Source organism: Haliaeetus albicilla, chromosome 2, assembly GCF_947461875.1.
Source record: "Haliaeetus albicilla chromosome 2, bHalAlb1.1, whole genome shotgun sequence".
Lineage (NCBI taxonomy): Eukaryota > Metazoa > Chordata > Aves > Accipitriformes > Accipitridae > Haliaeetus > Haliaeetus albicilla.
The window spans coordinates 48,477,489-48,502,219 of record NC_091484.1 but is presented as its reverse complement, the minus strand read 5'-3'; the positions used below and the strand labels follow the sequence as shown (position 1 = coordinate 48,502,219).

Below are 24,731 nucleotides of genomic sequence, written 5' to 3'. Positions count from 1 at the left end.
GTATTTATCCCTAGATGTAACTCTCTGAAGTTAAAGAAAATACACATGCAGAGTTATATTATATATTGATTTGGCCCAGAATTATATATAACATCAGCTACCTCATAAATTTCATCGAAATTACATTACATTAGGATGTGGCTTATGATACTGTTTAGTAACTGTTTAGTAATTATTCATACCTACCATTTTTTGCCTATACATATTGATGTCCAACGATCTTTTCATAGATATACTTGATCAAAAGTCTATGCTTCTGTTCTGGACAGGTTACATAGCTGGTTTGAAGCCCTTCTATTGACACTATTCAACATTTTTCTCCAGTTCTACCTTTTGAAGTATATAAGTATTTCTTAAATGGACTTAATTAGCCCAATTAAAGCACAGTTAATTAATGTAAGTAAAAATGGAATAGTAGATAGTTATAGCTGATAAGTAAACAGCAGAACAGGACATACACAAGACTGTAAACCCCCTGGATTTAATGGTTATTCTTTGCTCAATGAATCGACAGGAGCACTATCAGTTAAGCTTACAGTTCACTAGTTTATTTGCGTATTTTAAGGACAGCTCTGTCAGTCTCATTCATAGCTGCACCTGTTTGCTACCTGCAGTGCTCAGTCAGTGCCTGCCCCTTCTGTCACAGCCTCTCTTCCTACGAAACAAAGAAACTTCTATCAACAGGGGAAGTAAGCAGATGATCAACGCTGTCTGCAAAAAGCTTTGGGAAAGAGCAGTTCTATAAAGGTGGTAATTCTCCCCAACAGACAATCAAAAAGGCATTCATTCTCCCCACAAGATGGCTGAATGACGTTTGCTGAAAGACTTGCAGCAGGCTACTTGAACAGCCACTGACCAGTCTTCCTCAGGGCTCTCCCTGTCCGCCCCTTTGTTCATCAAGACCTTTCATTTACATTCGATCCCAAATATTTTTTGTTGTTTTTGTCTTCATCGCTGCCTAGACACCAGACACCTATTTCTACTTCAGCTCAATGATCAAAGTGTGTTACCAATGTTCTTGCACTAAGAGCTAAGCTGCTTTCCTAGCCAGTACATTCCCCAGACAGGGCAATAGCTTTGGCTTGACAGCTTCCACAAAGGTATTCTCTTATTGAGTGTCTGAGTGCTCCTTCAGACCAGAGAAGCTTTAAAGCTGGTGAAGTCGAGTCCAGCATGGTAGATACAATATTTCTAAGCCATAAGGATAAGAAGTTAGATCCGCTCTGAGTGGTGCTCTCATAGCTCAGCCATGCAGGCTGCTGCTCCACTCTTAGAGGTAGAAACCACCAGCAAGACAGATCATATAAGAATCCTTCTAGGAATGGAACAAGAGGAAGAAAGTGGTTTCACTTGACCAAACCATGAGAAGCCAGTGAGTCTGAGCTGGTAAGGAAGTCACAAATTCAGAAAAAGAACTACTGTATTTAAGCCACACCTTGCCCAAAACTGTTCAAATGGGGAAAGAGTTATGGGAATTTTTCTGCCTGTATTATACACTAGAGCTTGATTCTGCCCTGTCTCACTTTCTCGTTTGCAACTCATTCATTGCACTTCCAAAAGAACCAGTGCCTGATCTTTCTGCTTTCTTGTCTTAGTATTTATAACACAGAATGTGACACCCTAGCAGCTAAAAAGTGAGCAATCCTCCCTTTTTTCTCCAAACTAAGTCACAGAAGTCTTTAAAAATGTCAGATGGCTGCCCAAGATAAAGTGCCCCTTTCTGACAATAAGAATCAATCCCCCACTACTTATTTATATAAGAATGTAATAACTTTCAATTGTTCATTAAGGATCAAACAGGTTTTGCTGATGGTTAATTAACCTAGAATTAACCTAGGTAATAGTATATGTTTATATCTAATTTTAGTTTAGTTATCTGAAATATTTTTCTATGCCATCTCTTAATTATTTACCTACCCTTCAACTGACTCATAATGAATTATTCAATTTTTATTGAAAGCATTTCCTATCTTTACGTCCTTCAAGCCCTCTCAGAATAGAAGCTTTTTGCAGTTATGCATATACATCAGCCAAATCATACTTTCAGCAATACTATAAAAACACAAGATTACTTTTCTTTTTTGTTGAAAGCTTGCATACTTAAATACTGAATCATACAGAAAATATGGAAAATAAGTGTGGTATCATAAAAAACCATTAAAGCAGGAGAGTGAAAGGGAACAGGGTTACAGAAGCGTAGACACATTTCTGACAAATTCAAATATATATGATACAAGAACTAATCTTGCAACCCTTACTCACAAAAGTAATCTTATTGAAGTCTATAGGAGTATGCACATAAAAAATACAGGATTAACCCTGAAAGCCTGAAATAAATCCGCCCATTTTTTCAGCTATGAGAACAAATATTGCATCATAAAACAAATGATGTCCAGATGAGTAAAATAGCTTAGCAACAAGATAATCTTATAGAAGACTTATAGGCACGTCTATAGTGATGACAGATAATAGAACCTAAGGAGAGGATATTACAGACAATTTGGAGTATGGCATTGAGTCTCCTGATTGTTAAAGAAATTATTGTCAGATACTGCAGGAAGATTAGTCTGTATCTAAAGGGATTTACTACTGATATAATAACACCATCAGAGAACTGATTTTTGGAATAAAGGAGAAGCTAACTGGTTTTAAAAGTGACTTTAAAGCAGCTCTAGCTGCCGCTAACCAGAGAAAAAGAAATGAATGAGCTATCCATTAAAGAAAGCTTATCACAGTCTACAGTATTATGTAAATGCGTTCAGGAACAAAGACAAAAATGAAGAACCACCAAACAAGTCTGGCCACCGATGTTGTATTTTTGAATAAACAAACACAAGTTCTTCATTAACCAAACTTACACAGTGATTGAATTTAAATGCATAGGTTTGTTCTAGCTGTAGCTAGCAGCTTTCTGTGGGACCTTATTACAGGGCTGATTATGATCAACAGAAGAGGAACTGTGTCAACATGCTTTACGTCAGCTCATGAGGCTATATGCCATGCTAAAATATAGGGGAACTGTAGCACAAGGAGTGGCTCCCAGAGGATCTCTCTATCCACTCAGGGTGAGCTGGACCTGGCATCTTCCACAGGCTGCTGTGGAGCAATGGCAAAGGCCACTTTGGGCTGCTATCCCTATCCAAATCAGTTTCCAAATCAGGTTGTCCCGGTTTCGGTTTTGGGATAGAGTTCCTCTCTAGTAACTGGCATAGTGTTATGTCTTGGATTCAGTATGAGAAGAATGTTGATAACACACTGATGTTTTCAGTTGTTTCTAAGTAGTGTTTAGACTAAAGTCAAGGATTTTTCAGCTTCTCATGCCCAGCCAGCAAGAAGGCTGGAGGGGCACAAGAAGTTGGCACAGGACACAGCCAGGGCACCTGACCCAAACTGGCCAACGGGGTATTCCATACCATGTGACATCATGCCCAGTATATAAACTGGGGACAGTTGACCGGGGGGGGCAGATCTCTGCTTGGGAACTAACTGGGCAGCGGTCAGCAAGTGGTGAGCATTGCACTGTGTGTCACTTGTTTTGCATATTCTAATCCTTTCATTATTATTGTCATTTTATTATTGCTATTATAATTTTTAGTTTCTTCCTTTCTGTTCTGATAAACTGTTCTTATCACAACCCACGAGTTTTACATTTTTTTCTTCTGATTCCGTCCCTCACCCCATTGAGGGCAGGGGGGAATGAGTGAGTGGCTGCATGGTACTTGGTTGCTCGCTGGGGTTAAACCACAACACAGGCCTTGAAGGGGCTTATTGTAAAGTTCTTCTCCCACACACATCCATAATAAGGACAAGTAAAAATAGTAAAGTGAAAAATATATTTTTCATGTTTTTGTAATTTTGCCCAGCGGCTTGTCAATCTTATGAATTCAAAGTCTGTTGTTTCCTATGTGAATTTATATTCAGTACTGAAATACAATTGTCTGGAAAATGTGAGAGAGAAAGAAGTAATATTTATTTATATATCTTTAACATAGCTAACCAATTTTAAAGTAAAAATCCCAATCAGACCTATATTAATGATTCTATCTCCATAAACCCATGTTCTTTTTATGAAGCATTGTACTGGGATATATTAACTTAAAAACCAAATCAAATGAGAGTTCCATTCTGATGGTGCAAAACCTTAACCAGGGCATTGTGCAGAAGATGTGGTTGATTAAAAATGAAATAAAATTTGTAGTATGACATGTATATCTGGAAGTAGGAAACAAGGGTAAACACATATACACCTATCATTATTCTGTCAAAACATACTAAAGCTCTTGTGTAGGATTGATATGGCTGGAGCCTTTTACAGAGATGAGGGGTAGGGAGGAAGAACTTATCAACCCAAAAGATATAACTGTGGATTGAGGTTGCTTTTTTGGTTTTTGCATTAAAAATGCAGTTGAAAATGATTTATCTTAATGAAAAAGTTTGCTATGTTTCTGTAAGGTATGTTTAGATGTACTTTTATAAGAACAATTTATTCAACACATTTCAACCCTTCTGTTATACACAAATTTTATGGAAACAGAATGACTTCACAATAGATTTATTAATCAAAACTATTTGGCTATTTCCTTATGGATTCTGCTTTTCCTACAGATCATGCCTTATTACAAATGGTTGATGTGTCTGCATCATATTATTAACTCAATTTTCTATTATATCTATGTTAAACATATGTCTAACCTTGTATGAAGACATCCTATTGTATTCCAGGTATCTGCCCTCTACAAACTTGACAAGGTGCTTGACAACTTTTGGGAAGGCAGTTCCTGAGAAGCCTCCAAGAACTGTCCCTCCTGTCTTGAGTCCAGTTGAACCTATCTATCTGATGCATAAAGTCTAATACAACGGTTTTTATAGCTACTGGTAACTACGCAAAAGCATGCACAGGTTTAACAGTATCCAACCACCCTGATTCTCCAGCTGAAATAATCAGATGGAAATTTACAGCTTTATTGACCGGGAACAATCTTTGGCCTAAATATTGAATTCTCCTGGAGAATGTGGCTACTCATAGACTGGACAGGCATACTCTTCGCTGTACTGTCTGGATGTCCAGGCCCAAACAGTTGCAGTGAATGGAATTAAATCCAGCTGGAGGCCAGTCACAAGTGGTGTTCCCCAGGGCTCAGTAGGGGGGCCAATTTTGTTTAATATCTTTATCAATGATCTGGACAAAAGGATTGAGTGCACCCTCAGTAAGTTTGCAGACAACACCAAGTTGGGCAGGAATGTTGACCTGCTCGAGGGCTCTACAAAGGGATCTGAACAGGCTGGATCGATAGGCCAAAGCCAATTGTACCAGATTCAACAAGGCTAAGTGCCAGGTCCTTGCACTTTGGTCACAACAACCCCATGCAACACTATGGGCTTGGGGAAGAGTGGCTGGAAAGCTGTCCGGCAGAAAAGGACCTGTGGGTGTTGGCTGGCAGCTGTCTGAATATGAGCCAACAGTGTGCCCAGGTTGCCAAGAAGGCCAATGGGATCCTGGCCTATATCAGAAGTAGTGTGGCCAGCAGGACTAGAGAAGGGATTGTCCCCCTGCACTCCACACTGGTGAGGCTGCACCTCGAATCCTGTGTTCAGTTTTGGGCCCTTCACTACAAGAAAGGTGTTGAGGTGCTGGAGCGTGTCCAGAGAAGGGCAACGAAGCTGGTGAAGGGTCTAGAGAACAAGTCTTATGAGGAGCGGCTGAGGGAACTGGGGTTGTTCAGTCTGGAGAAAAGGAGGCTGAGGGGAGACCTTATCGCTCTCTACAACTACCTGAAAGGAGGTTGTAACCAGGTGTGAGTTGGCCTCCTCTCCCAGGTAACAAGTGATAGGACAAGAGAAACCAGTCTCAAGTTGTGGCAGGGGAGGTTTAGATTGGATATTAGGAAAAATCTTTTCACCAAAAGCAAGCACTAGAACAGGCTGCCCAGGGAAGTAGTTGAGTCACCATCCTTGGAGGTATTTAAAAGACATGTAGACAGGGCGCTTAGGGACATGGTTTAGTGGTGGACTTGGCAGAGTTAGGTTAACAGTTGGACTCAGTGATCTTAAAGGTCTATTCCAACTAAATGATTCTATGATTCTATGGAGTGAGACTTGAATTCCTGTTTCTCAAGCCATAGCAAGCAGGCAAACCACTCTACCAGTGCTCACTTAAAGATGGCTCCTAATTCAGGGAATGGTAGGTTTCCTAAGGCATAATAGGGGAAAGAAAAGACCTGCCATCTGCCATCGCCAGGTCAAACATATGATGGAAGAAGCACCATTCAGAAAGAATCAAAAATTGCCTCATATATGCAGAGTGGCACAAGAAGGCCTATTTACTCATACAGTGAGTCAGTACTATCTTCTCAATGTTAAAGAGATAACAAAAAGCCAAGAGGTCAGCAGCATCTGCATGTCAGTATATATCCCCTGTTAAGCTTACAAAAGTTAAAAAAGATAAAAACCCAGGCTCTTGGGACACACTACAAATAAACGTATAAAACACAATAAACACTTACCTCTTCCACAGAACAGCAGAACTCTCATAACTTCGTTTTTGCTGCTCTGGTGAGGAAAATGCTCGTCACACGCTAACGAGTTATAACTCCCTTTGTAGTTCTGTCTCTTTTTTCCTTCCACTGTTACACTTACCATCCTGCTATTACACCAAGAAGCTCACCAACAACAGCAATAAAAACAAACAATAAACCCCTGCTGGATTTAGTTCTTGCCTCTTCAATCACTGTCTTGTCACTCTGCCCTTTAACCAGACCAGCCTGTGTCAATCTCTGCTGGTACTTGTGTACCAATGCCTGGCCTGGCATCCCACCTTTTGTAGGAGCTACGTGCCTGTTTTTATCATGTACCAGCTGTAAGAGACTGAATTGTTATCCTGAACCATTTGCCTCAAAGATTGTCAGGTGTGGAGGACTGGACCATCATCTCAAGGAACTGTGAACTGCTTATCTTGAGCCCTTTGTCTCTAAGATGGCCTGTTTAAGCAGGACACTCCTGTCGATAAGGACAAGTACCAGGCCACTGAGGCATCCAGAGGAGGAAACGGGGCGGGGGGGTGGGCGCTGGAGCTGATAAGATACTGGTTTTGGGTGTTGATCACATGAAGGTCGCGTGATGGACGAAACCTGCAGCGCATGACATCATTAAAATATGCCCTATAAAAAACTCATAGAGACAAGCTGCGGGGGCCTTCTTCACCACCAAAAAATTGAAGACTGAGGACCAACGGGACGCCGCTGGATCCGTGGTGGTGACCATCCTTGCAACCCCCACCACCGACTGCTTGCCTGAGGACCAACGGGAAGCCGCTGGATCCGTGGTGGTGACTATCCTAGCAATCCTATCCCAACTGCTTGCTTAATTTCTACCTTTTCTTCCATTCTATCCTATTGCTACCATTTTCCACTTTTGATAATAAAAGCTTTTTTGACTATACGGCATTTGACCTCATTTGTGTCTTAATCTCGCTCTTGGGATCATATCGAAACCTTCCCCGACACTGGATCGGGACACCAGCCCCTCACCCCTCACATACTCAGTTCCCATCCTGGACAGGTCACATTGGACTCCATCTATGAATACATGGATGGTGATAACATATCAGAATAAATTATGGGGCAAAAAGATCAGAAATAATTTTAGCTAATGGAAACAGTATTCAGGATTTAAATGCTCATATCATTAAACTCCTTCATAAGTGATATATTGGCTTTGAATAGGGAAAAAGGAATTTATATTGGTATGTCACTGAAGGCCTGGAGGAAAACTGTGGCTAAAAAATCAGAAGGTTTCAACAAGTTTAGCTCATGGTTGAATGATAGTAGCTTCTGGTCAAAAAGAAAGAAAAAAAAGACAGACAGACAAGGAAGTGCAAATGAGGAGCTGACAGGTAGGATGTAATTTTCTCTACCTAGGGCATTAAAGGACAAATATGGTATTGTAAATCACCTCTATGTGAAGTGGACATGATGCACCAATTTGGAACTTGGATTGTTATCGCTGCTTAGGTATTGTAGTGATGAGAACGTTACAAACAAATATATATATACACTAGAAATCCATTACATATATCAATTCCACAATATGAAACACAAATGTACAGGAGTTACATGGAATATGGGTATTAGAAACATATGACTGGAAGAACTTTCTGAATCAAGTTCAGTTCCTGCAGTGATAAGAAACCATGCAAACAAATATTTTGTCCAGAAAAACCTATGGAACATAACACAAGCTAAAAATATTTCCCTAAATGCTTTGCTGAACTTTAGTCTGTAATAAAATCACAAAATATACAACTGCTATATACAACAAAAGATCAGAGAAGCCATAGTGGCACTCTAAGAAGGTAGACTTATAGAAGGGGATTACAGATCCTCAAATTCCTGGCTGTATGAGCCAGCTTTTCTCTTCATGCTCTGGCTAAAATCTAATAACATGCTACAGAATAGAAATATATTTTCCACACCAGAGTATCTGAAGTGACTAATGTAGCCTAGAGAGTGCTTTGGAATTTTCTAGGAGGTACATATTCTAAATTACATGGCATTATGGTAATCCATATAATTAATTTTTATATTTATTAATTCACATTAATGAATTACCCCTTGGAGCATTTGTGTACTTTCTGTAAATAATTATGCAGCCTGGTAATCCATCACAAAGATTTATTGTGCACATTTATTTGTGGAATGCTTAGCTGAAGCGGCACTCAATATCACAGTAATGAATGCAGAACAAAAGATGGAAAACAAAACATGTATGTCAGGAACATTTCCTTTAAAAGTTTTCTGTACAGATAGAATAGCAGTGTGGCATGGAACTACAAGTAAAAGTGAAATCAAAACAAATGAATTGACATAAACAGGTACAACATTTCAAGGAAATAAAATGCATGTAGTAAATCCTAAATCTTGTATCTTATCAGAAAACCCATAAATCTCCAAATCAGAAAAGTTGTGTGGGGTTTTATTGATACTAGCCATCTGAATGGCCAATTTAAAGTGAAATATTTGTTCCTTTCATGGGAGAAACTAGTATTGCAGTTCAAACAGATGGTAGATCAGGTTGCAAAAGATTCTTTAAGAAATAAGATATCATTTCATGAAACTCCAGAACACTTTACTTTCTGAAAAAGGTTTACAGGTAGCTTCAAATAGGTGCATCTGGGATATAAGTCTCATTGAGAGGGTTAAATTCCCTGTAAAGTTCCTTTCCCTAACAAAGCAATCTTGCCAAGTTGGTAGTCTAAGGAGTGGACATTGTGGCATGCTGCAAAAATTAATCACCTTTTTACATAATCACAAAAATTAATAGTCATTTAAGTCATCAATTCCTGTAGGCTGGCACTGGGAGCTTGTTTTCATTTTTGTTTGCTGTTGCAACATCTCTATAGCAAGTACAGAGAAAAGTCTTATTTAATTCTTTTATGTAACTTAGGGTTGAGTTTTTGTTTTCTTACTGTTAAGAGTTTGGTTTTGGCTTTCTTGCAAGTTAAAGTTTATGAACTAGGACATGGAACATCCTGTCACCAGTCAGACCTTTTTGATACATAAAAAATAATTTGCAAAATATACGCACACTGAATTTCATTGTCTGAAAACCTTTAGTCTAAACATGTTAGCTGCTTTTTATTTCCTGATGTTTAAAATTTTTAAGTGATCTAGAAGTTGCATCTTCATCTTGTTATGACTATACACATATTTCTATCTAGTAAAATTGGTACAAATGTCATAAAATCATAATAGCAACATTTTGTATGCATTCCTCGAGATAAATGACTACCAATATACATGACTGTGGGGAATTAAGCACCAATAATAAAAATAAAATAAAATAAAATAAAATAAAATAAAGTGACTCATTTTAGTGCCTTCAAATGTGATTATTTGTGGGTTTTGGTTGGTTTTTTTCTACATTAAAAATATCTCATCTTTTAATCTTAGCTAACGATGTTAAATGGGATTACATAAACCAAATTTATCCCTCTTGTTTTGTGCCCAATTCTCATTTACATGAACTTGGCAATCCTGTCTGCATGATGAACATTTTAAATGAAACACAATTAAAATGACCCCTTTAGTAATCTAAACTTTAGATGTTGTCAGTTCAGTATTTTTAAACTGGCACTCTGACCTTTTAGTTTGTCTGCATTGCCACCTGGAGGACCTCACAGCAAAATCAGGTTGAATTCCTTGGGTGGGATTCTGTGTTAAAGCAGCCTGTTGTGCTGCAGGAGGAGACCCACCGTGGCTTCCCACTGCCTCCTGCAAGAGGGAGCCCTGAAAAGTCCAGAGATAGCCTGGAAGATGTCTAGTTACCTAACCAGGTATATGGTAATCCGTGTAGATAGGAGATAGACTTCTCTAACTTCCCCTCTTCTCCACAGTCTTTTCTCATGTATTTGTTGAATTACTAATTGTTACATCAGCATACATACTTATATATACATATATGTATCTCAGCATACATACTAATTATATTAGTTGTCTTAATCTTAAAGGTCTGACACTAGCTCACAGTTAGTTACCACATATGAGAAGCTGAGAAAAAGAGAACACAGATCCTTGAAAGCTGATGAATGGCAAGACAGAGAAGTGCTCCAGTTCAGCTGAACTACCTAATGTTGTGGCAAATAACTGGAAAAAATTCAGTCACGAATTTGGTCTGTTTTTCAAAAAGACAAAACAACCCCCCCTTATGATTAAATATTAAAGAAATGGTAGCTTTTTGTAACTAAAGCTTAGTCTGAGGCCTTAGATTTACATAAAAACCGGGAAACAAGCGAGGAAGAACATGCTATCAGGTTGAGCAACAGAGATTTGAAGAATTTTGCATCCCTAGGAAAAATGGAACTTCAGGAATATATCAACCTCCAGAACATACCCGTAAGACATCATATTTGGGAAGGAAAATAAGATGATGCTACTTTGAATGACTATAAAGACAAGCCCTTTATAACGAACAAAGCAAAATGTGTTTAAAATAATGCAAATAGAGTGACTCTGTAGAAAGTTAGAGAATAACGTGTGATAGCAAGAACCAAACTTAACTGTTGTCACCAAAACTGCCATATTTGCAAGAAGCAAAAGTTTTCAGAAAAACTTGAAAACTTTTCCATTTATCCCCTGAAGGAACACAATACTGCAGGCATATTTCGGTTGCAAGTCTAGCTGGTCAAGCAGATACATGCTAATCAGTGCAGATCACAGTCTCCCCACAGAGCCAAGTCATGGTGTATTCGTGAAAAGAGCAGATGCTACCCAACACACAGAGATGACACCGCTGCACCAGGGAAGAAAGGCTGCTTCAGCAGGAGGGGGATCAGTATGAGTGACAAATCCCCCATCAGAATTGTCCAGGAGATAACTACAACTAGTGATTGGATTATTACTTTGAATGCAAAGAAAATGCTTTTTAACCAGAAGCTGGACACAGGTGCAGAGGGTTAATGTGGTATCAGAGGTCTGACTAACAGGCTGGAAGGGAAAATTTAGTCTTATGGAACAGAAAGATTTAAACCTTATGTTTTACATAGTGGATGAGTGTGAACTAGATAAAACAATGAGGAAAATCTTGGAAAGTCGGAACAGTAGGTTTTAGCAGAAAACAGACCACCTGTTACAGGCATGAAAATAATTCCCTAGGTACAGCTGGGTGTTTCAGAAGAATAGCCTACGGAGATAGAAAGGGAAATGGAAACAGGAAAAGAGAGAAAAAACTAATCAAGTTATTTCAATAATAAGAAAGCTGAACCTCCAGGAACTAGAGAAATCACGTGGAATTACCGACAGATCATTATTACAGAAGTTACTTCTCCTGCAAGAGGGCAGTGTTTTGGCTGCCTGTCACAGTACCCGGGCATGAAGAACCTTCCTGTGGGTAGGTGCAAGGCCTGTAAGGACACCTTCTGCTGCTCTTAACTGGAGCAGAAGGTGTCAGTTCTTGATCGCACCTCTTTCCCCAAACTAACTGGGCCTTGATACTGTTACTGCAGCCACACCTCAGTGCCTGGAGTGGAGGTTTATAGGCTGCGTCTACACCAGGAGCTCTGTTACAGTAACTGAGGGAAAGCACTGGTTGGAAGCCATTGCCTCTGGGCTCCTTGTGTTTCCACTGTGTTTAAGGAAGAGAGAATTAATCTGGCTGTAAATATTTCTATCAAATACAAATACTAACGTAAGCATACCATTTCATTATGCCAAAGCCTCATATTGACAGATGTGGAAGAAATCCTTCTAAAATATTCTATAGTCTTAAAGGACTATGACTACAATATAAAACATGAAGGATGTAAAATAAGAAAACCTTCATGCTCTGACAGAAGAACAGAGGACTGACATGGAGGTGAGCAGGGTAGACATGGCACAGAATAAGCCTCCAAAACAGTAAGAGACAAACTTACTTTAGCACACTTTAGCATGCCAAAACTACTAATCTGGTTTAGTGTTATGCTGGATACTCCTTATATTTCTTCTACAGATTTCTACACAGGAAATTAAAGTCTGTACTTACTATATGGCTGTTACTTAACTGTAACTGTTAGGCTTCAGTTAAAGTCTCTTTCTTCAGCAAAAGAGTGCTAAAAAATAACAAATCAATAAACTGCTTGAGGCACATGTGGTGAAGGATTGATCTGGAGGCCAAAGATTGTTTCCTACTGATGGGAACAGCCCTTCTGCAAACTAAGTGCTTTTTTATATAAATATCAAAACTATGGAAAGAGGAAATTCTTTAAAAGACACAGTAAAGAGTATACAGTGTATATAAGGGGACAGAGAAGCAGCAAAGGGAGAATCCCTGAAAGAAACTTGTATACTAGTGACACAGAGAAAACAACATGGGGGAGAGCAGAAGAGAAAAAGGATAGAGCTAGGAGAAGGAAAAGGAGAGAGAAGAGTTGAGAAGAGAGGCTTCAGGAGACAGAGTGAGATGAACACCATGTAAAAACACAAAAAGAAAAGAGGAAGGAAAATTAAGGAAAGGAAGAATCAATAATAGCAGTAAAGAAAAATAGAAAATGCAAGAGCATAAGAAATGAAAAGAAAATATTGTAATTACTCGTTCTAAAGGTGTGCAACAACTGAAGAATAAGTAGATTAAAAGGAAAAAAAATCTACAAACACTCTCTTTATATAGTGTGTATACCTTTCTTCTGCAGCCTTCACAGGACAAGAGTCTTGCTGGTGTTTCATGAAGTACAGGTATATCGAGGGGCTACACTGTCACCCAGCGGCAGACTTAGCCATCATTAGTGCTGTCCTGCTGGACGGGGCAAAGGTTATTGCAGCACCATCTAACCTGGGTTTTTCTGCAAGCACACCAACTGTTCGGCTGCCATTTCATAAAGCAAAATTCATTTGCCAAGAAAAAGGGTTAAATTTAATACAGCTGGACAGCTGAGCAGCTGCTTTCATGATTTAAATAAAAATAAGCTGAAATCCTTGCTGTCAGCTCAGTGATATATGACTTGTAATGGGATGTTTCCAACCTTTTCTTCCATATGGTCGCCTACGTTAGGTAATACACAGAGCCTACAGTGCAAGCAGCTTCCCAGAAAACATCTGGGTCCCATTCCTGCTCTGTTAGCTTCAGCGTTGCCTCCCACAAACACAGATGATTCATAGGACAACATCCCTTTGGTTAAGGATCAAATTAGGACGTTTCATTGATAATTTTATCATGCATCCCAACTGGAGTTATGGGAAAATGGAACTAATTCAAAAAAGAATTTCTCCACACATATTTCCACCCTCCTATCTGCAGTTGATAAAGTAAAGATTTCAGAAACAGATTTTAATGACTGCTTAGGAAAAAAAGAAAGAAAAGAAAAAAGAAAAAAGAAAAACTAGCCTATCTCCTGTGAGGAATGCATTTCCGCTTGATTTCATCTTCTCTCTTGCCTAGTTTTAGAGTATTTCCCCCTTTACAAATGTGTTTGCTGACAGGCAAATCATAACATAATACTTAATTGTAGAAGCTGAAATCAAACCCAATTATTTCTTCTATTGATAAGAGATTAGGATGTGCTGTAAGAAAATTATTTCATCTTTTAAAAAAATATAATGGAATAAAGAGGAAATGGACAGTCTGCCCTGGAGCTCATGCAGTGAGTGATACAGGCAGGCTGCTAGAGGTCCTGTTAAGAACAAAGTTGGCAAATACCAACCAGTCACTTCTCTAGATTAGGTCCCCCAAATATTAATTCAGTAGACTATTTAATTACCTTTTTCTGAGAATTAAGGCCTTCACTGGTTTCCATTACTTCAGTTTTGTGGTCATACTTTTGAACATGAATGACTGAGAATGCCAGAATTTATGCAGCAATTCACTGGTTTGCACAGTTGGTTGCCCACACAAATCAGTGGTTTTGTGCGAACGTCTTTAAATTATCTTTTCCGAAACAGTTTAAATTCAACATGAGTTGCTTTGGTGTGATACATTACCCCATCAGTATTAGTTACAAAATACAACAATAGCCGAGCTATGGTGCTTTCTATCTACTGAGTTTTCAAAATGCCATCTTCTCCCCCCCCCCAATTTTAGTGAGTGACAAAGTGGATTAGGGAGAGAATTTAATTAGTTGACTATTATTAAATAATAGGACAGCAGCTTGCAAATGCACCTCTAGCATCACTTAATATTCAAGCTTAGTTCCATTATTTCAGGTAAGTCAAAATAATATAAGGATGCCCAACAAAAAAATTAAGAACCTGTCAGAATGACTCTCTGCTTTTTTCTTTGGCACAGATATATTTTGCCTGCATACTAACATAAAACTTAAAATGCTAAAAAAGGATCAGCTTTTCATCCACTCTCCATCCCAGGTATAAAATAACAAAAGCATAAACCAGCATTATTCTCCCAGGGGCAGATGCATACAAATACACTCCTAAGTTGTTTTTCAAGAATCACGCAGCTACCTCAGGATAGTGCTGGGCCACTGACATGTATATCGGGACAATCTGCTAGCACCGCGGAAACGGGTCATGATCCTGCTCGTAAGGAAACAGAGACAGACTACTAGAAGGCAGAGTAGATATAACTAGAGACAGGCCTCTGTAACCCCAACCTTTCAAGACTTTCTAAATCATGCCAGGGCTGGCGGTGCCGCTCCCGGAGCAGACCGGAGTCAGCGCTAACAAAGACTTACAGCCGCCCTACTCCCAGCTGCCAGTTCTGTGATGTGCTCAAAGGATATACAGCACACATTCTCACCCAGTGCATTATTAGGATTTACTAAAAGAAAAATCAAGGGCCGCCTTTGTTTTGGAAAGTCTGGTTACATTTTTGTGCAAAGATCTGCTGGTGCTTTTGTTTTACTAACACTTAGAAATTGCTGAACAGCTCAAATCGTGATCAGTTGTGCTATAAACTCTGCCATCTGACACCATGGGAAGTTCTGGAGTTATTAAAAAAAAGTACATGAAAGAACAGACGCAAGGTTTGTTAGAAAGTTGTTGCTTTTACTAGTAATTTACTTAAGTCATTTTTCTCCCATCAAGTCACGATTTTTCTGTCAACTTAAAAAACGTGCTGTTGACTTGTTGGCAAACAAAGAAACTCAAATTCAACAGTTTATACTCAGCAGCTTTACAAACTGATATCAAAAGATATTGACTCAAAGGATACATATTACAGATGAGTTCTTTTCAGAATTAAGTTGAAGTGTACCACAGTTTTTCATGTTGTATAGGCTGCTGTAAGTAGCAGATTTCACAGAAGTCCTTTACCCTTCAGTTTTGCAGAAAGGTATTTCATGTTCTAAGAGGTCATTTGCTATTGAAGACAAAATGTAATTTAAATCACTTAATCTTTTCCTGTATGCACTGTTAATTTTTAGCTATTTTGGATGCACTTCTCATCTTAATAAAATACAACACAGTAGAAAAATGTAAAAATTAATACAAAGGTTAATTTGAGTGTTCATTATCAAACACTAGCACTGACATAATATCAAAATATATTTGTTCTGTATTATCTACACCAGACATGACTTATGTAGAATGCCAACACATTATAATGCACACAGAAATTCTCAGTGAATGTATCCTTCTGCACGTTAAATGTGAGTAAATCCTGTAAACTTTATCTGGGGAATGGAAATGGTGGAAGTAGAAAGCAGAGTGGTCATACCATTAGCTGTGGAAGTACCAAAAGAAACTGATCAGCTTCCAGGGTATGTGAGAATATCCCTGGGTAAGGCGCACATGCTCATTCCTGCACTACCAATGCTTAGAACTGCAAATCCCATAAAATGCCCTAGAAAAAAGGTGGCTTGCCCGAGGCAAAGAGGTTTTGGTTGAGAAGAAAGTGAGATCACAGAAATAGTACCTTTTCCTTTTTTTTTTTCTTACCCATAATCAGATTTGAGAGACTTTGTGTGAAAAAGTGTAGAGGACAAAGACGCTATACAGAAAATACCAGCTACCTGCCTGTGCTGGTTTTGGCTGGGGTAGAGTTAATTTTCTTCATAGCAGCTAGTATGGGTCTATGTTTTGGATTTGTGCTGTGAACAGTGTTGATGATACAGGGGTATTTTCATTGTTGCTGAGCAGTGATTGCACAGAGTCCAGGCCTTTTCCACTTCTCGCACTGCCCTACCAGTGAGTGGGCTGGGGGTGCACAAGAGGGTGGGGGGGATGCAGATGGACAGCTGGCCTCAGCTGACCAGGAGGATATTCCACACCGTATGACATTGTGCTCAGCATATAAAGCTGGGGGAAGAAGAAGGAAGGGAGGGATGTTCGGAGTGATGGCGTTTGTCTTCCCAAGTAACCATTATGCGTGATGGAGCCCTGCTTTCCTGGAGATGGCTGAACACCTGCCTGCTGATGGGAAGCAGAGAATGAATTCCTTGTTTTGCTTTGCTTCTGCGCACGGCTTTTGCTTTACCTATTAAACTGTCCTCATCTCAACCCATGAGTTTTCTCACTTTTACCCTTCTGATTCTCTCCCCCATCCCACCAGAGGGGGAGTGAGCGAGCAGCTGTGTGGGGCTTGGTTGCTGGCTGGGGTTAAACCACAACACTGCCAAACGCCAGAGGTGTTATACTAAACCACAACATATTTGTTGCCAAAGTCTCAGCTTCCTTTACACCTGCCTCAGTGACTGAAAAGCTTTATGGTTAAGCCTCATTCCATTTCATCTCACTTCTTCTTTAAGAATCAGAGTAAAATAATACTAACCTAAAGTTCAGATAAAGTCTGAATTCAGAGTTAAATACTGTTTGATACCTAAAGATATTGGTATGGCATTTTTGTCCCCAAAGCTGAAAGCATAAAAGAGTTCGGAACCGCATTCAGCTCTAAATATGAAAAATAATGCCATCGTCAAATTTCACAGAAGTCTTTATACCATGTTGAAATGGGATTAGTTCTAAGCAAGTGATATATTTAGGTTTTAGCTTTCATTTCTCAGGACTGTTTCATTCTTTCATCTTGTTTTGCCCCCCCCCCCTTTGCATTTTTTTGATGTTATTACTAGGAATCACCCATGACAGAAGGTCAGAAAAAAACCCACAGAATGATACAACCATGAATAATTAAATCACAGTTATGAACTTTTCTAATAATGCTTAACACTAGAAAGCCAAGCCAATGGAACTGTGTATAGATCACAAAAGCATGCAATCAGGTAACTGAGTGTATATGAAACAAAAAGTGTATCAAAAAGACCTACTTTCTTTTCCACATAGGGTGGTATCCAAGATACCATGTATTCAGAACTTTTATTAGTTACAATTTCTAAGACTATTTAACTAAGTATTATCAATGCTACAATCATGACCTAGCTTGAATGAAGAAATACTCTCGTGCAGCAGAAAGCTTTTCCATGAAGAAAAATGTGTATTTGAAGGATGTCTGAAAGACCATTTAACTCAAAGAGGAATGATAGGCATGCCTTTCTCAGAAATACACATACATCTGCAATTCTTTAAGATTCAGCTAGATGCACATAAGCACATGCAAAACTGTAAGCAGATGACAGATTTAGAGTGTAGGAAAGTAACCAGAAGGACCAGCAAACTAGAGAAAATTCCCTTTCTCTCTTGTGAAAATTAGTGTGTTCCACTGGGCAAAATCCTGAACTGACTCATGCCTGTAGTCCCATCCTCTTTAATGAGACAACTCAAAGAGGTAACAAGGGACCAAGAACTGCAGCTTCTGAACACTCTTCTCAATTTCTTGTTATTGTGCACTGAGGTAACCAATTACAGTGAAGAAATGTAAAAAAATTCTTCTAGAAAAATGAGTTCCAGCAACTTTTCTTCATCTGCTTAACAGACACTCTAGTGCAATGGACCTCGGCAGGAAGAGTTACCTAATGTGAAACATTTGATTCCTGCCTGAAATGATTATCAGGATGTTCCCAGGCCATATTCCCTCATTTCTATTTCTTGAGATAATTATTTTCTTCACAAAAACTGATTTTTTTTTGAGGGCAAAAAGCTATTTAAGGTGATTTTTCTTGTCCCTAACAAAGTTCTTACACTGAATATAGGTATTTTTCACCACTTAAGAATTTCAGAAATAACCATAACCTACTATTAACCTTTGGACTTCCCACACAGCCCTGAAAAGTAATTAATGAAATGTCCAGGGCCATAGTAACTTCATTCTCCTATAAACTGCTCTCAAAGTTATATGTGCAGCCAGTGAAAAAGCACTATAGTTCAAGACATGCTGGCCATATTCCCTTCTTTATGATCACCATACCTTCATTAACAGTGTGGAGGTTTTGAAGATGGCCTTAAGTCATTTAACATTAGCCTATGATTCAAGAAAATGTTTTTCACTCATGGTTTGTTTGTGTTGGTGAAGCACAAAAGTTTTGAAGCCCCCCTGAAAAATCAGGCTAAAGTTAATTAATCTATTCTATTGAATTTCATCATGAAAGCCTAATTATAGAACAGGATCTTTGATTTCTCTATCTTCCTTTTCTCTCTCTACATAGATACTTTCTTCATGGACTCATTCAGCACATAATATTGTAATAAAAAACCCAGAATACTTTTTTTCTTTTTCCTTAGCAAGGTTAAGCGTAATGATGATTCTTACTTCAAGGAAAACAACAAAAAAATTAAAATATCATAGAAATACTATTCAATAATAACATCAATTAATAATGTTAAACTATGTAACTAGCATCTAAGTAAATGACATATGGAAAGAGAATGTGTCCTGAAGCCCGGGAGTTCATAACGCTGCTGGGTGGGGAGACCAGGATGGCTATGGAAGGGAAGAAAGCCTGGAGCGTAGGAGATAATGCATATCCAGGGAGATGTGCAAGATGATCTGCAAGCTTTCTCAAGGGTGGATAAAGGCTTCAGCAACAGGAAGGTCAGAAGGAAACAGATGGCAAATAGGTGTGGAATAATATTCTTGAAGAAGGCTTACGTGAGGGATCCAGGTTTGAACTCAGGCTAGCTTGGGGAGTTTTGTTAACCAAGTTAGAAGTTAGGAGCATAGTCCTGCCAGGAATACAATGCTTCAGTGATAGGAAGTGAACTTTTAGAATACATAAAGCCATGGGACTAAACATTTCTCTGGTGTCTCAGAGAACTTTAAAAATTGCAAGGTCTGCGCATAAACAAACAAACAAAAAAAGTTGTAAAGATTATTTTTACTTTTTAGGTAGCTGAGGACTAACCTTCATAGACAATAATGGGAACTAGGAACCAAACACCTGAAGGCAAATACACCTTCAGATATTCTGCCTGAGGTGTCCAGGCTCCATAAAGAACACACAGAGTTTTAAAAGTACCAAAACCCAGTTCATAAATACAGGCAAATGGAGGAGCAATCCACCTAAGCCACTCAGTAGGAGGCTTAAGACCTGCCTCTCAAAGATGTAAGAACAAAGGAAACTTTTTCTCACCCTTCAATATTTTCAACTCCGAACTGTCCCTCAGATCTGAGTGCCTAAAAATGTTATTAATTTTAAAGTAAAAATTGGAGGAGAGTCTTGTACCTTCTATATGCTCAGTATGCCCATTGAACCAGAGGAACAAGGAGTACAACTTGGTGGCTCGATCGCTTTGTTTAGCCCTCAGACCTTGAGTTCAATTTCATCATAGAATACTGAAGATTTTGACACAAAATTGAAGAGCTTCAACCAAAAGAGCTTGAGTGCAAGCATCCCCAGAAGGTACTCTGGCCCTCTCCTGATCGGTGGGGGTCCTAATTTTAAAACCATGGGCAAAATCCGACAGCAGAAAAGCATGGTGAGCTTGAATCTTCCTTTCAAGTCCTAGACAGATTTAAGCAGGGCATTACCACTATTACCCTTTTGTTATGTTTCATGGGTTAAACCAGTAGTCAATAAAAAAGTAGCTAAACTCACTTCTCTGGCACACATAAAAAATGGGCAGACATGGAAAGCTGTAAATCAATTAACTTATGATTATCTTTGATGTGCTATTGAGGTAACTGTGCTCTGAACCTTGCTGAATTAGTATACTCCAGCAGAACCAGTGGGAGATAGATAACTTGTTTGAGACTTTGGTTGTATCTGACCAGCAGAGCTGTATCTGAACTTGTCTGGTAAGTATTTCGAAGCTGAAAGGCTGGTGGCTTAGGCCACCTCCCCAGCTGGCTACCTCCTAGCCTTAGGGACAAATGTCCCTGCAGCATTAAGTGTAGTGAAGGGCAGAAAGGCAAGGGGAGAGTTTTGATAAGATGCAGAAGTTGGACATAGTTGCATGAAAGGTAGTAGTCAGATGTGTATATATCCCTATCCAACTTCAAAAATATTTCTAGTGATATTCTGCACATGAATGCATTTAAATAAATTTAGACATCTGATAAAAATATCTTGTGGAAAGACAGTACACTAACTTTAAGTTATCCTCTTGTAAGTGGAAAACAGAACCAGTCATTTAGAAAACAGTGCTGCTTATACAGATTACTCCAGCGTCCAAAACTTACCATACATACATGCTCATCTGGATAGAACTTAAGTTGATATCTTTCAAATACACTTTAGAGAAAACTGTCCAGAAAAAAAACCTCACCAAAATTCTTCCACTTAATTAAGCATAAGAACTTACTGAAAATACATTTAAAAAAAAAGATCAAACATCTTATGGAAAGAAAATATTTCAAGCAACTTCGAGTTGATGGAGTTTTGCAAGCCACTCAAAAGTTTTATGTTTTAACAAGTCTAAGACTGGATGAAGAGTGACTATTTAATTTTAAACAGTAATAATTACTTTAGCCCTGGGGTAATTATGAGGTAGGTAGTGTATCTTTATTTTGAATGCAAAATGTATTGTTGAAGGCTATATTTTGCATTAAATACACTAATATTAAAAATAATATAAACTGTATGACTGTAACATGGTGGAATTTGGCTCAGAATTTAAAAAAGAAACTCTCTCCATAAGACATAGTAAAGAATATCGTATTTAAATAAGTTTAAGATGTTTTCAGTCTATTCTATTTTACTCAAGAAGACATTTTTTCTCTATAACAGCATAAAAAAAGAATTATATTTAAATAAGTTTAAGATGTTATCCAGTCCATTCTTTTTTCCTTCAAAAAAATATAATTCATCTGTCAATGAAGACAATTATAGTGTTTCTCAAAGTTCCCATGCACAGGAATAATGAAAATACCATTCCTACATAAACTATCAAAAGAGAGAGAAAAACCCACATTCTAATATGACAGACAGACAAAATCGCCTTTAAAAACAAAATTAAAAGGAGGAAGCAATATGATAGTTTCACAGGTTTTGCTGACTGTAATTAAATGCCAAATCAAATACAACTCATGCTTTTTGATCTGCCATTTTCAGATACACTGTAGAAAGACTCAGCAGTGCCACCTTTACTATTTTAAAAAATACAAAGAAAAACTGTCATTAACAACCTCCTCCACTTTCTCTCCCACACGATATTTCTTCTATAGGTTCTTTCTTTGTAGCTAATCACGATTTGAGATTGCAGTGTATTTTGTTACTCTGCCTAGAGTGAAAATCTAATTATCACTCCCTGTTTCATAGCTCCTCACAAAATTAAAAAAAACACAAACAAAAAAACCCAAATACAAAACTAATTAAAGACTAAATAAGACCAATATGAGATTTTCTGAGATACAGGGTGTTCTTCCTAACTACTCAGTTGTTTCGTCAGTCACCTTATGTGTGATCCCTACAGTTCACATACCTTAAATACAGCATATAAAAAGTGTATATACAGCAATAAAATACATTTTAGAGCACAGGGGTGCTTTCTAATGAGAAAAAAAAAAATTCTAAAGCTCCATGGTTAAGTCTGGTTCTACTGAAAGCACAATATCCGAATCTGCAGAGATCCCAGTGACCCATCATAGCTGCTAGCCTCAGCCACATGGACTGAATAGGACATAGGCATCATCCCCAGCTCATTCACCACTTTCTGTTTTTTTAAAGACTTTGGATATCCAAAACCCATCCCTAATCTTCTAATGTGCACAATGATTTTGGCCTTTATTCTCCATTTGCTTGCAAGGTACACTTGCTATGCAGCACTTTCACCTCCTGATGCACAACACAATCTAAGGCAACCCAAATCTGCAAAAGTCCCTCAGATTTTTTTACGTTTAGCATAAACAGCTTTTGCAATATTTCTTTCTCCTCAAACCTCTGAATTGTAAGAAAAGTTGTTTCCATAGAACAGTAAGAAACTGTGATGGAGCAGTGGACTAGAGAAAGATACTTGAGAGTGTCTCATCTTAAAGTTCAGAAAAAGGAAACAAGAATACTTCTCAACAAGCAGAAAAATTTAGAAATCTTGAGGAAAATGTTCCTCTTAGTCAATTAAGTCTAAATCCTACAGAACTGTTTTATAATGTGCATGTCGTGTGTACATGCTTTTTACTTACTGATTCAGGGGGGAAGGGGAAACACAAAGCAACTGATTACTTGTATTTTTCACCTGGGAGATGGAGTCAAGCTAGAGAGAAACTGTAAGAGTTTATGGTGGTTACATGCTGCCATAAACGGTGTAGGCAAGAGGTTTTTCAATGCCACACTAATAAAGTGATTTAGGTGTTCCATCAATGCCATTTGACATGATAGCACTGTAACTCAGTGACTAGGGACAATCCTGGTGATTCTGAATAACTGCTGATGTGGAATGAACATGTACAGACATTCTGAGACTTCTATAGGAGACTACATTTGAATGCATTAAAATACAGAAATCCTCGCTACAGAAGAACTGAAAGGAGTTTCTGAGGGAAGTTAGGGTGTCTGTAGCTCATAATTTGAGAAAGAATTTGCTTGTCTCACATTCAGATTAAGGGAGGTTTTATAGGCATCTTTGTAAACCTGAATGAACATGGAAATTCAAAGGCTTATATTAAAAAATTCACCATCCTAACAGAGGTATGGAACCTTCTGCTGCACTGCTAGAACTCTGGTCATTTGGAAATAGTTTGATAGACTGAATGATATATTAGAAAGAAACATGGATTTATTTCATGCTCCTGCAGTGCTGAAACAGAGAATGGTTTTGTTAAGTAGGTGATTTTTCTACTTTAAAAGCCCAGTTTCATACCAAAAAAGGACCCATTTATGAACTCAGTTATACAGTCACAGACTCATTTCCTGTCTTTATATTTCCAGTTTGCTTTCAAAGTTATTCCCTTCTGCAATTTGCCTTTTAAAGGAATAAACTGCTATTGAAATTGTGGGGGCAGAGGAAAAAAAAAAAAAAAAAAGAAAAAAAAAAATCACATTTCCTCCAATGCACTTGTGAATTTCATTATATGTGAAAAGCAGTTTTTAGCTGCAGAAGCCAATATTGCTTAGAGGAAGTCGAGTGGAGGGGCAGCTGGAGGTGAAAGGCTAGTCTATACTTTCCATGACCTGTCAAGCTGAAGTACATGCATGTGATGTAGGCCACTTGCAACAGGGTGAACCTAAAAAAGGTGGGAAGTTCTGCTGGTGTCAAGGGAAAAGCCTTGGAGAATTAGCTGAAAACATTTGCAACAAATTGCTGAAGTCATTTGAGTTCGATTTATTTCTTGTTGTGTTGCAAAGTGTGTCGTGTTCCCTACACCCCATACCTCTAATTTCCTTTTTCTTTCCCCAAAAAATGAGCATTGATAGGGGTATGAGGGAAGAGGAACAAACTGGGAGGGACTGTGGTTTAGAGCTCGAAAAGTGTATTTTGACACTAAGAAAAAAAAACACAAAAAAAACCCAAAAAACAAAAGGAGGTGAAAACCTTCCAAATCAGAGAATATGTGGATGGTAATTCAGAACTGGGAAGGAAAAAAACCTCCCCCACTCCAAAGAAAAAAATACCCTTTTTGCAGAATGCTAAACCTCAAAAATATTAAATTTTCAAAGTATTTCACTGGAAGAAAATTCACTGCTAAAGTATCAGATATTAAATTAACTTATAGCAGAAAGCAAAGCAATAGCATCCTAATTTTCCACTAATTCTTTCATGGTTTTGACTGAAAGAACTACGTGATACTTTATAATTAGCAACATTGCCTCTTATTCCATTTCATTTGGAATAGGAGAGCTAGGGTAACACAAATTTATTTGTTTTAATTCAGTGTGTTTTATAATGAACCTTTTTATTTTCTGGATATTTTTCTAATTACTACCACAAGTGTTTAACAACCAATTGCCAACTTCTCCATTTTCTTTCCCATTTTGGTTTTTCTCTGTGTGAGAAAAAGAATCCTTAAAATACCTTGAAAACCTTCCATTTACAAAGGTTCCATCT

At 38.2% G+C, this 24,731-nt stretch overlaps 1 protein-coding gene across 2 annotated transcripts in view; it reads right to left on the bottom strand.

The window, feature by feature from the left end:
• The window catches only part of AGMO (alkylglycerol monooxygenase), a 200,484-nt gene that overhangs the window by 12,965 nt on the left and 162,788 nt on the right, over nt 1-24,731 (bottom strand). Inside the window, exon 13 of one of the 2 annotated variants that reach the window (XM_069774171.1) lies at nt 12,526-12,583. The exons of the other annotated variant lie outside the window; for it this stretch is intronic. Within the exon in view, the coding sequence (XP_069630272.1) occupies nt 12,551-12,583 (33 nt within the window). The 3' untranslated portion in view covers nt 12,526-12,550. Of the gene's footprint in view, nt 1-12,525; nt 12,584-24,731 lie in introns of those variants that run through there. 2 annotated transcript variants of the gene reach the window in all.